This window comes from Oratosquilla oratoria, chromosome 9 (assembly GCF_046742065.1).
Source record: "Oratosquilla oratoria isolate Oo_2021 chromosome 9, ASM4674206v1, whole genome shotgun sequence".
NCBI classification, from domain to species: domain Eukaryota; kingdom Metazoa; phylum Arthropoda; class Malacostraca; order Stomatopoda; family Squillidae; genus Oratosquilla; species Oratosquilla oratoria.
In genome coordinates, this window is record NC_134785.1 from 80421015 (window position 1) to 80433728 (window position 12714).

The 12714-nt window shown below is 39.4% G+C and overlaps 2 protein-coding genes across 2 annotated transcripts; both read right to left on the reverse strand.

Annotated features, from left to right (window-relative positions):
• Positions 1–8587: 8587 nt before the first annotated feature.
• LOC143028126 (uncharacterized) lies at positions 8588–9007 on the reverse strand. The gene has a single exon (XM_076189759.1). The coding sequence runs from the start codon at positions 9005–9007 to the stop codon at positions 8588–8590; it is 420 nt and encodes a 139-aa protein (XP_076045874.1).
• LOC143028127 (uncharacterized) lies at positions 9007–11994 on the reverse strand. Its single transcript, XM_076189760.1, has 2 exons — positions 11787–11994; positions 9007–10337 (listed from the first exon to the last, which is right to left on the reverse strand). Exons 1-2 carry the CDS (start codon positions 11992–11994, stop codon positions 9007–9009), a joined length of 1539 nt encoding a protein of 512 aa, XP_076045875.1.
• Between the last annotated feature and the right edge of the window lie 720 nt (positions 11995–12714).

Below are 12714 nucleotides of genomic sequence, written 5' to 3' on the forward strand. Positions count from 1 at the left end.
CATGGTAAAGAGGTAATTCGGAGAGGTAGTGGAAGAAGTACGCGTGATATTTGATACCATCTTGGTAACCAACAAGTATGGGACAATTGCTCATAACTCGTATATTACAATTTAAATAATTCTGAAATTTCATGGCAAATATAACTACCTAATCTGTACAAACCTTGATGGAGATTAACATTTATTACCTTACTAGATTTGATCAAATTGCATTCAATTAAATTTCTTTCTGTGATGTTATTGTTGTATGTGATGACTTTAGCGTTATCCCAGTCAACTGGGTGGTTAGAATGGTTCATGTGGTTGAATATGCCGCTAGATTGGTTTCCCTCTCTTACACATTTCTTATGTTGATTGATTCGTGTTTTGGATGTTTTAGCAGTCTGACCAACATAAAACTGATCACAAAATTTAAAAGGTATTTTGTACACACACCCTTTATCACTATCGACAGAATTATTTATGAGCAATTGTCTTACATTGTTCTTATTATTAAAAATTACATTAATGTTGAAATAACGTAATATATTTGGAATGTTTTTCATGTTTTCTTGGTACGGTAGAATTAACAAGTTATTCATATTGAAAGTTTGGGTTGACTTAAGGTTATGAAATGTCCCCTTAGCACGATTGTAAGCTGTATCAAGAACATGTGTGGGATATTGCAGCTTAGTGTCAATATCGTAAATACATCTTATTTCATCATCGATGTACTCTGGGCTGCAAATGCGTAGGGCCCTAAGGAACATCGAAGAAAAAACAGACCGTTTTACGCCATCAGGGTGTGAGAAATAATAGTGTATATATGAACAAACATTGGTTGGTTTACGATATACACTAAACTTCAACTCACTTTCACGGCGGTAGATATTACAATCAAGGAAAGGCAAAATATCTTCATTCTCTGTCTCTACCGTGAACTAAATGGAATTGACCGAATCATTAAGTTTACTTAAAAGATCATTTACATTAACTTGAATGGGCCACAGACATAGGATGTCATCAATGTACCGCAGCCATACTATGTTGGAGGGAATGATCTTACTTAATATTTTAGTTTCAAAAAGCTCCATATATAAATTACTCAATACGGGGGAGAGAGGAATACCCATGCTCATGCCAAATTTCAGAGTATAAAATTTATCATTAAATTGGAACTTACAGTCTTTAACACACAATTTAAGGTGTCTGAGGGTAAATCGTGCTTATCTAACTCTTCTTTTAGATAGATTAGAAGATCATCCAAAGTAAATTTAGTAAATAAACTAACAATGTCATAACTTCCTAATTTAAATTCATCATCTGGTTTTACCTCACCTAGTTTGTTAATAAGGTCTAAACTGTTCTTAACATGTGAAGTGGAAATAGTTCTAACTAATGGACTAAGAATTGTTATCAACCATTTCGAAAGATTATATGAAGCTGAACCTATTGAAGAAACGATTGGTCTTACCGGGTAATTTGGTTTATGTGCCTTAATTAAACCATACATGTGAGGCAAAGGAGGGCTAATAGAAATAAACTTTTTTATGAGTTCACTATTTCCACTTTATTCTTTTATCTTCTTATTGAAATGGCTATTCACTGATTCAGTAGGATTCTTTAAAAGTTGAACATAAGTATCTTGATCTTTAATTAGTCCATCCATTTTGTTTATATAATCCTTTTTGTTCATAATTACTACGGCGTTTGATTTATCAGCTTTTGTGATATGTAAATCACTTTCTTTTTTGAGAGAATTAATAGCAATGTGGAAACGTTCAGGACAGCTGGGAGGTACTTGATTAGCTAAAGCACCATAAACAATACCTTTGCATATATTAACATCATCTATAGGTAGGTTTTTATCACACTTTAAATTACAAAAAGCTTTACCAATATTAATGATGTTAGATGGATTTGAATTATTGGCAAAGCTGAGCCCAAATCCTAACGCAGTGGATTGAGCCTTGGTGAGTGGCTTAGATAACAAGTTAACCACGATATTTGGGTTAGCATGTTTCGTCCAGTCACTGTCATTAATGAGGGCTAGTAATTTCATGTTTAACTTTCTTGTAAGGTACTCACATTCCATCCTCATTTTTCCATAACAATAGTCCAAAAGCACTTCCCTGACATCAGATGATACACAACACTGGAAATTATGCCAACTAATACGCTTGATCCTAAAGGCTTCTTTGACTTCTAGTTTGGCAACTGCATTGAATTAGATTTTTTTCTGAATGCAGTTTGATCAAATCTAGTAAGGGAATAAATGTTAATCTCCATCAAGGTTTGTACAAATTAGATAGTTATATTTGCCATGAAATTTCAAAATTATTTAAATTGTAATATACGAGTTATGAGCAATTGTCCATACTTGTTGGTTACCAAGACGGTATCAAATGTCACGTGTACTTCTTCCACTACCTCTCCGAATTCCCTCTTTACCATGTCTCACTCAGTAATATATTCTGTACCTTGCTTCTTCATTTTATAATTCCTTCTTTGTATTATCACTGAAGATGTAATTATACGATAGCGCTCTATTTCGTTAGTTTACTTTTCCTAGTGGTTACTTACGCATTTGTGAATACACGTTCCTAGTGTTTTTATTGCATATATATATATATATATATATATATATATATGTATATATATAAATATATATATACATATATACATATATATATATATATATATATATATATATATTTATATATATATATATACACCAGGGGTGCTTGGCCTTCGGCAAGACCCGCTACGCGAGTCGCTCACTTCGCTCGCAGTGCGCTCCGCGCATCTTTTTTTTTTTTTTTTTCTTTTTTTTTTAAATTCCGATTGCTTTATTTATCTGAATCAGCCTTATCATCTATCTTCACACGCTTTATATGTTCATCTTTTGTCTCATCACCTTCTCTTTTCCTCTTGGGTGCCAACGATCTTCCCTCTTGAGTAGGCTCCTCACCCGATGCCTCCAACAACTTATTTACAGCCTCGTTGATATTGTCAAGTTTATGTTCAAGTTTACGTTGCAAATTTACAGCCTCGTTGATATTGTCAAGTTTATGTCCAAGTTTACGTTGCATAGCCTCTATTTCTTCTTTTACAGTACTTTCAGGGGTTGTCGGTTTCTCATCTTCTTCACTGTCATAAGTGTAGTCTGGGAGTACCATATCGATTGCCTCTTTCTCCGATATTGGAGGGATTACTACCATGGACTGATCAGGTCTTCTTCTGCTATCGCTGCGTCGTCCGAGTGTTCGGTCACCACCCTTGATTGCTGTTCGGGCTCTACTGGCACATCTTGGGCAAAGAATAACTCTTTATATACTACGTTGGTAGGCAGTCTTCGACATTCACTGTCTTTAACCTTCTTCCACCCAGTATAGTAGTATAGTGAATTCCAACTCGTAACACGGGAACACGCAACTTACAATTGTCCATCTGCGAAGCACTGGGTGCCATCTAGCAAAAGTTCATATTTTTCAAATATCTTCCCAAAAAGCAATACCCAAGTTCGTCATCCTTTCCACCACCTCGAATGGCAGGTAAGATTTGCCTGAAGTCCCCAGCACACACAAACACTATTCCTCCCATGAAAGCGTCGTTACCGGTTATGTCTCTCAAAGTGATATCCAATGCCTCCAAAGTGTTCTTGTTTGCCATAACAACTTCATCACAGACTATCAATTATGTCATATTCATAAGCTGTGCTAAATCGGTATTCTTCTTGATGCCACATGTTCTCACTTCATTGTATTCCATTAGGGTTATCTTGAACATGTTATGAGCTGTTCTACCACCGTGCAAAACAGTAGCAGCAATCCCAGAAGCTACAGCCAAAGCTATCTTCCCCATGGAACGGACAGAGTCCAATAAAGTGTTAAGCACAAATGACTTACCGGTGCCACCTGGAGCATTCAAAAACACCCCATTATTCATGCTCTTATTAGCGTTCTTTATCCTTAACATTATGACATCGTAACAATGCCTCTGTTTAATGTTCATGATAGTCAACTTATTGTTAACTTCCTTCAAGAATTTTTCTTTGTTGTACGACCGTTCCCGGCGAATGACGTTGCTCTACTTTTTCCGGTTTCTACTCTTGGGCAGCCCATACTCTGTGATATCTTTTCCTCCACAGTTCCAAACGTGTTCCTGTATATCGTCAAGAGCATCGAGATAAATCTCATCGTTATAGTCTTTCAAACCGGACTGATGAAGGAAATCACTTGAAAAAAGGTCCTTAGTCTCACTCCAAATCGTAGACTGATCCTCCAAATCTGAAAACACCAACATACTGGCGTATGTTTCTCGAAGCTTTTTTCGATCATTTGTGTGATTGATGATTTCCAATATAGTTTGCCGCCAAGTCTCTTCGTCATTTATGAGACCCATAGCTTTAACCGTCTCTCGGTACGTGTCGTACCTACGACCCTCGTGAGTTCTGAGAGCTTCAAATGAAGTAGGGCCCTATATATGCGTCAGCAGTAATTTCATATAGAATAATTCTAGAGTCTTGGTGTTAACCGCCCTTATGCAACCCAATGTTGTCCGACATGTCTTCCGCTCTCGCCAAATGTTCAATTTTTTATCCCAAAGGAAATGGTTAGGTACCTGGTGGTAATAAAGCTCAGCTGCGAACTTATTTTGCGTACAAAGTTGAAAAACGCAGTGAGTTGTGTATCTATGTTCGATTTTTTGTTTAGGGATTCGGTACTATCCGAATCCTTGTAAAAGACCTCGTTTTCTCCCTCCAAATGAAGATCTAGTGACAGCACTGCTGGGCTATTTTTATGTATCGGGAACCTAAATATCTTCCAAGTAGCCTCATTCGCATTAACGAAACGGGCCTCCTGGTAATTCTTTACCTCGTTCACCGTTTCCTCACCCTCTTTAGTGTAAAGGATACGATCACAACCCTTGTTTAGGTACTTTGTAACATAAGCGATACACTTTATGGTGTTGGCACACTCCACGTTAATGTGAGCATCAAAGAGTAGGCAAAGATAAGCATTGTAGGGCACAACCCACGAATTTTCGATAGTGACGTACTTCCCCTTGACTTTCTTAACAATAGAGTTTCCTCCTTGACCTATTGATCTCCTTTTATACAAAGGGTATCCGTTATTACCAAATAGGAGTTCTTCCCTGCAAACTTTTGGGAAACCCTTACCACAGGTGTCACCTTTACTGTTTTTGCCCTGACAACAGGGTTGTTGCTCATTGAAACCCTTGCAAGGACCGTGAATCATATTACGTGTTACAATATCGTGTAACCTGGGCTCCTTTTCAGGGTTACTGCTGATATGATTTCATCAACCAACGATGCAGTTACACGTTTTTCCATCCACAACAAAATGTGTGCATTAAGAAGCCCTCGTTTCTGCCACTCGATACTGTATAAGTGAGCCTTAACACCACCGAAAACCCTTTTCTTCACCAACTCATCTATGAGGGCATCTATTTTCATCTTGAACACCCTACTCACTAAATCTGGCCTGTCTTGAATCTGATTGTATATGGCATCGTCGCCTACGCTGGTAGCGCTAACAGCATCTTTCAACTCTTCCCAGTGAGGTTTCATCGTGAACGTATTGAAGAAATCCGGAGAACCGTACGTTGTAACGTACGTTAGTGCATCTTGCTGACGCTGCTTCATGTACCTTGGTCCTCCCACGAAAGTGGGAGGTATTATCACCCTTTGACACACGTTCTTCCCCAAGTCTGCAGCCAAAATATCGGCACGTTCTTTTCGCATTGTACTCTGGTTAAACTCTATGAACGATAACCGCAACGACTCAACCTTCACATAGTTGTCGACCACGAATTGCTGGAATAACCTTCGCATCTTTGTCAAGTAGTTAAAGCTACCTTCACGTTCCATGTAAAGAGATGAGTAGTACATGCAAGGGCTAAGGGTGTCGTACGTTTTCGCTGAGGTGGCTTCTAATTGCTGTTCGAACGAAGGTGGTTCATCACTCTCTTTATTGTCACATTTCCCTATTTTAACTTCTTATTTTTCTTGAATTGATGACTATAGCCAAGATCCCCGTTAGAGAACAATAGTGGATACTGGAAACTATCACAAAAGAACTTCGTGTGACATATTGATCTCCATCTTACTGATTTTCTTTTCATCCGCAACCCACTTCCAATAATGCATATTACGTCTTTTAAACCGAGCTGCTATGGGCAGAGGCATTGTGTCCAACGTCCAACCTTGACCACGATTGGGGTACTTTCTTTTAAATGTCTTGAACCTACGCTCTAAATAGTACATACATACATACAAATACCAAGGCTCTTTCCCCCTTCCAAGGGAGGTAGCCAAAAAGGGAAAGGCATAAAAACACTCCCACCCATTTCATCCCTAAATACACTCCACACCCCTCCCACCCTTCCTCTCATCTGAGCACCTCCTGGATGACGGGTCATCCCTGCACCCTGCCCACCGCCCTGGGTCAGAAGCAGTGTCGCAAGACACAGTACATCCACAGCGAGGCCGCTTCATTTAATCGGCGACCCCCCCTCTCCGTCCCCCTTTGCATATAAAGCGAGGACGGGGAGAAATCCCTTCGGGCTGCGTCAAAATTTACTCACACAAACTACCCCACCCCCCACTTCCCCGCCCATTTCTCCTCATGCAGTCACAACATCATCCATATACAACCATTCTCCACTCACCTCTGTCTTCCGTCCTCTCCCTTCCTTCCTCAACAGACATTCACATGCTCTAAATAGTACAACTGGTATTGCCTGTGTCCTCTTCCACCATTACCACAAAAATTTTTGTAGCCTGCGTAATAGTGCTTCTTGAAATTTTCTATAACCTCGGAAGAAATACGAACACCAAGAACTTCGAGATCTTCGAGACCTTCCAGAAGTTCGAGACCTTCCAGAACTTCGAGACCTTCCAGACCTTCGAGAACTTCGGCACTTTCGAGAACTTCGGCACCTTCGAGAGCTTCGGCACCTTCGAGAACTTCGGCACCTTCGAGAACTTCGGCACCTTCAAGAACTTCGACACCTTCGAGAACTTCGGCACCTTCGAGAACTTCGGCACCTTCGACAACTTCGGCGCCTTCGAGAACTTCGGCACCTTCGAGAACTTCGGCACCTTCGACAATTTCGGCACTTTCGAGAACTTCGAGAACCTCGACACATTCGAGAACTTCGGCAGCTTCGAGAACTTCGGCACCTTCGAGAACTTCGGCAGCTTCGAGAACTTCGACACCATGGCTTAACGATCGTCCATTGCAAAACGATGATCGTTCAGGGCTCAACGATGATCGTCCATGACTCAACGATGAGCGTCCATGGCCTAACGATGATCGTCCACGGCTCAACGATGATCGTCCACGACTCAACGATGATCGTCCACGGCTGAACGATGATCATTCTTGACTCAACAACGTCCATGGCTCAACAATGATCGTTCTTGACTCAACGATGATCGTCCACGGCTCAACGATGATTGTCCATTGCTCAACGATGATCGTCCATTGCTCAACAATCATCATCCACGGCTCAACGATGATCGTCCACGGCCCAACGATGATCGTCAATGGTTCAACGATGATCGTCCATGGCTCAACGATGATCGTCCACGGCTCAACGATGATCGTCCATGGCCCAACGATGATCGTTCTTGACCACGATTGGGGTACAACCATACATGAAAAATCCCTTATACCGGGCATGTCCACAAAAACTTGAATCGTCATCTGGGCACGGTTTCGAAAGTGTTTATTTTTAATAGTTAGACAAGCACCCGGCTTCGCCGGCCTTGGCTTCGCCCCCTGAGATACCCTCTGTCCCTGAATTTTCTTGTATTAATGAAGGTTTTACAGATAAAAGATAGATTTTTACAAATATTTTTATTTAACATCAAATACAATTTTTGTACACCATTATTGCTTCATTTTCTTTCTTGGAGGGCCATCATCTTTAATATCTGAGTCTTCTTCCAAGTCGTAGACGCTTCCATCACTGTCTTCGAATATTTTTCCGTCATCATCGCTGTCTTCACTCAAAGCCCTCAAAAACTCCTTCATCATCCTCTTCATTTTCTCCTTATTCCTTTTCTTTTCATTTTCAAATTCTTTTTTCTGCTCTTTCATTTCCTCTCTGATACTCTGGATCATTTCAATAAATTCTCCAGAATCACTGTTTTCTTCCCCATAATTGGACTCAGGAGGCATGATCATGTTGATGGCGTCTATTTCGCTGATTTTGTAGGCGGACTTTGGTATTACAGTGATCGATTGATCAGGTTCTTCTTCTGCTATTTCGACTTCTGTTTCGTCGTCGTTGGACGTTTTCTTATATGTCTCTTCCACGATGTCTTCAAAATTACCTTTATAAAACCCTTCTCCGGAGAAAAGCTCTTTATACACGTAGTTGCGTGCAGGCTTCCTGACATAATCGTCTCCTTCCTTTTTATAGCCAGTGTAAACGAAGAGAGAATCGTGGCTTGTTACCCGTGAACATGCAACATATAGCTGTCCATGAGCAAAACACTGGGCACTATCAAGCAATAAACCACAACGTTCAAATGTCTGCCCCTGGGATTTGTTTATCGTCATGGCGTAGCACAATCTCACTGGAAATTGTCTTCTCTTGACTCTAATGTTACTCTGGGAAGTAAAACTTGTTCGCCTCTGTATGCACCTACCAAAATCTTCCCTACTATTATATTCTTCTGTAAATTTGTTATAAGAATTCGTGTTCCGTTACATAATTTAGGTGGACAAATATTCCTAAGAACCATTATGACAGCGCCGACTTTCAGTTTAAGTTCATGAAGGGGAATAGATGGACTATTGAGGGCATTGTAAACTGACGTTTGAATATCCATTTCGTTATCCACGGAAGTGTCCTCACTTCGATAAACAACCTCATTTTCCTTCAATTTCTTGAAAACCATCTCGTTGATGTTGTCCACATCGTCATTTGTAGGAGAGATTATTGCTCGTTTTTCAAAATATGAGACGTTCAGGAAATTTTCCTTCGAAATCATCATATACGCGTTCTACTAATTCCTCTTTCTTTCACAACTACACCACATTCTAATATTTCTCCTTTTCCTACATCCAGTAAATCTTCGGCAAATTTCTTGTTCCGAATGTCAGTTTTTGATAGCCTCACATTCTCTGTCAGTTCCAATTTACTCAATTCTTCCCAGAAATAGCTTGATTTAAGACAACAATTCAATTCTTCACTTTTTCCTCCTCCCCTGACCACAGGAAGAATTTGTCTAAAATCTCCAGCACATACAAATACTATTCCTCCCATGAACTTGTCAACACCTAAAACGTCTCTTAGAGTAATATCGAGGGTGGTCATTGTATTTTTGTTAGTCATTACAGCTTCATCCCAGACAATCAAAGAAGTCAACTCATAAAGACGTGCCATCTCAGTATTTTTCTTGACGCTGCATGTTCGTATTTCATTGTATTTCATTAACGGAATTTTGAACATGTTATGGGCGGTTCTTCCTCCATGTAAAACAGTAGCGGCTATACCCGAAGAAGCCACGGCTAATGCTATCTCTCCTCTTGAACGAACAGTATCCAATAGAATATTCAACAGGAAAGATTTTCCAGTTCCTCCCGGAGCACTAATAAAAAACCCTCTTTTTCCACGTTTCGATTTGTCTTCTACACATTTCATTATGGTATCGTAACAATGCTTCTGTTTTTCGTCCATCATCACTTTTCGTTCCTCGACTTCTTGAGCCAGTACCGCTTTGTTGTATGATCTCTCTCTTCTTACAACATTAGTTGACTTTTCTCCGTTTCTTGAAGAAGGAAGACCGTATTGTTCGATTTTTCCTCCTCCACAGTTGAAGACCTTTTCTTGAATATCGTCAAGAGCATCGAGGTAAATTTCGTCATTATACTCTTCTAATCCCCTCAAATGTAGAAAATCACTCGCAAAAAGGTCTTTTGTCTCCTCCCATATGCTTATTTGATCTTCCAGATCAGAGAATACCAACATACTCGCATATGTCGACCTTAGTTGGTCTCTGTTATTAGTATGGTTTATGATTTCCATTATAGTTTTCTTCCACATTTCTTCGTCGTTGAGTAATCCAATGGCTTTTACAGCTTCTCTATATGTTTCGTATTCGACTCCCTCAACTGTTCTGAGGTCCTTGTAAGAAGTGGGTCCTCTTTTATGCGAAAGCAACATACGCAAATAAAAGAGTTCAACTGTTTTTGTGGTTACTGCTCGTACTCTTCCGAGGGCCGCGGTTTTCGTCTTTCTCTCAATCCGCTTAGCTGCTAATTTGTCGTATATGAAGAAATTGGGGATTTTGGATACAAAAGTGAAGCAGCGAACTCGTTCTTTTGACACAATTTGAAGAAAGATGTGAGTTGTGTATCCTTTAAGGTTTTCCTTAACAATGTCTCTTCGTCGTGGTCTGCATTGAAAAATACTTCATTTTCCCCCTCCAGGTGCAAATCAAGGGTAGTAACAGGGGGAAAGCTCTTATGGATAGGATACTTGAATATCTTCCATGTTGCCTCGTTAGCGTTTACGAAGCGTGCATCTTAATAATTTCTTACCTCGTTTACTATTTCTTTATCCTTTTCAGTCTTGGTGTACAGTATGCGATCACAGCCCTTGTTAACGTACTTTGTTACATAGGCTATGGTTTTTATGGAATTTGAACATTCGACATTTATATGAGCGTTATATTTGAGGCATAGATATGGGCTATAAGGTACCACCCAAGAATTATCCACTGTCACGTTTTTACCCTTAATTTTCTTCTCAAATGTATGTCCGCCTTCTCCTTTTGCTCTTCTTTTGTAAAGTGGGTAGCCATTATTTCCGAAAAATAGAGTATCTCTACACTTTTTCGGGAACCCTTTTCCACACAAATTTTTGCCGTCCGAGGAAGATTTCCCTTGGCAACAAAGTTGGGAATCATCAAAACCCTTGCAAGGTCCATGTATCATACACTTTGTCACAATATCATATAATCTAGGGTGAGTTTCCTTGTCTGGTATTTCTGCAGATATTATTTTGCTAACAAAATCGGCGTTAACATTATGTCTCATCCATAACAAAATATGGACATGTGGGAGCCCTCTTTTTTGCCACTCGACACTGTAAAGATAGGCTTTAACTTTTCCAAATATACAATTAACGGTGAAATCATCAAGAAGACTATACACTTTCATCTTGAACAGTCTACTCACTAAATCTGGCCTGTCTGCTTTACATCCAGAAGCAGCATTTCCTCCTGTCTGACTCGTCGCTTCTTCCAGTTCTTCCCATGCTGGGTTCATAGTGAACGTTATGAAAAAGTCAGGAGATCCATAATTTGTTACAAATGCGAGGGCGTCTTGTTGTCTTTGCTTCATATATCTTGGTCCTCCAACATATGAAGGAGGTATAATTATACGTTGACCTCTATCTTTTCCATTTTCTCCTCTCAGAATATCCGACCTTTCCTTTCTTATTTCATTTTGGTTTCTCTCTATGAAATCAAGTCTCATGGTCTCCACTTTTACATAATTATCCACGACGAATTGTTGGAATATACATGGAGGAGTAAAATGCAGCGGGCGTCAATTTGTTGTATTTTCGAACTTTGTCTCCTTTTTGTAAAAGCTTCAGAGTATAAGAATATCCCATATTTCCATGAGGAATTAAAAGAGGGTATTGGAATGGATCATAGAAGAAATTCGAGTGTTCTAGGATCCTTGTAACATAATTAGACCCGGGTTTAGGAGACGTTATAATAACCCGAAGAGGATCATTACCGGGTTCTAAATTCACTATACCTCCGACAGCTGCAGAAGAAGATGGAAGGTGATACACACCTTTATGTTCACGCGTTTGCACGCCTTCTGCTGCTTTAAGTGTTAAGGTCATCTCTGGTATTTTTCCATGTTTTTCGATGTGAAGCCGAACTAATTCTTTTGAATTTTCGACCTCCTTTAACATAGACGAAAGACACGAATTATTTTCAGCAAAGTATTCAAAAAGCATCTTGATTATTTTTTCATTTTCTTCGTATTCCTTTTCTTCTCTGGAACGTCGTTTTTTTTTTCTTTTTCTTTTTTTTTTTTTTGCTATTTTCCCTTCTGACTTTAAATTTTTCATTTTATCTGTTCTTAGTTTAATTTGCTGGTCTCGATCATGGTAAAAATAGAGGTCCAAGAAACTGTCACCTTTGTTTCTTCCAGAAATCCTTTGTTTTCTACTTCCTTGCCAAAAAATCCACGGCTTCCCGAAGCCTGATGGTTTAGAGGTCCTTCTTGAAATCTTCCAGGATTCAAATATCCTAACCTGTGGTAAATTCTTCCTTGAACCTTGAAACATATGGATTTCTCTAAAGCATTTTCTAACTTGCGAGGTTATCACTCCTTTTAGTTTGTTTATGGAAAATATGTCGATTGACGGTTTTTCACGTCTCTCTTCCATATCTTGTTTTCTTTCTGCTCTGTCTTCTTCTAGCATTTTCTTTTGCTCTTCTTGTAGTTCAGGGAATAACAAAGAACCCATATTTCTTTTCAGATTTCTCAAATCATTCTTTTTCTTTTAGTTCTTTCGCCAGCTCGCGTTTTTCCATTCTTAGACGTAGTCTCTCGTCTTTTCTTTGTTCTTCGAGACGTTTCTTCTCTAATTTTTTACGGTGTTTCTCCTCTTTCAATTGTTGCTCAAGTCTTTTTATCTTAAACCGTTTAACACGCCTCTCATCCCTTCCCT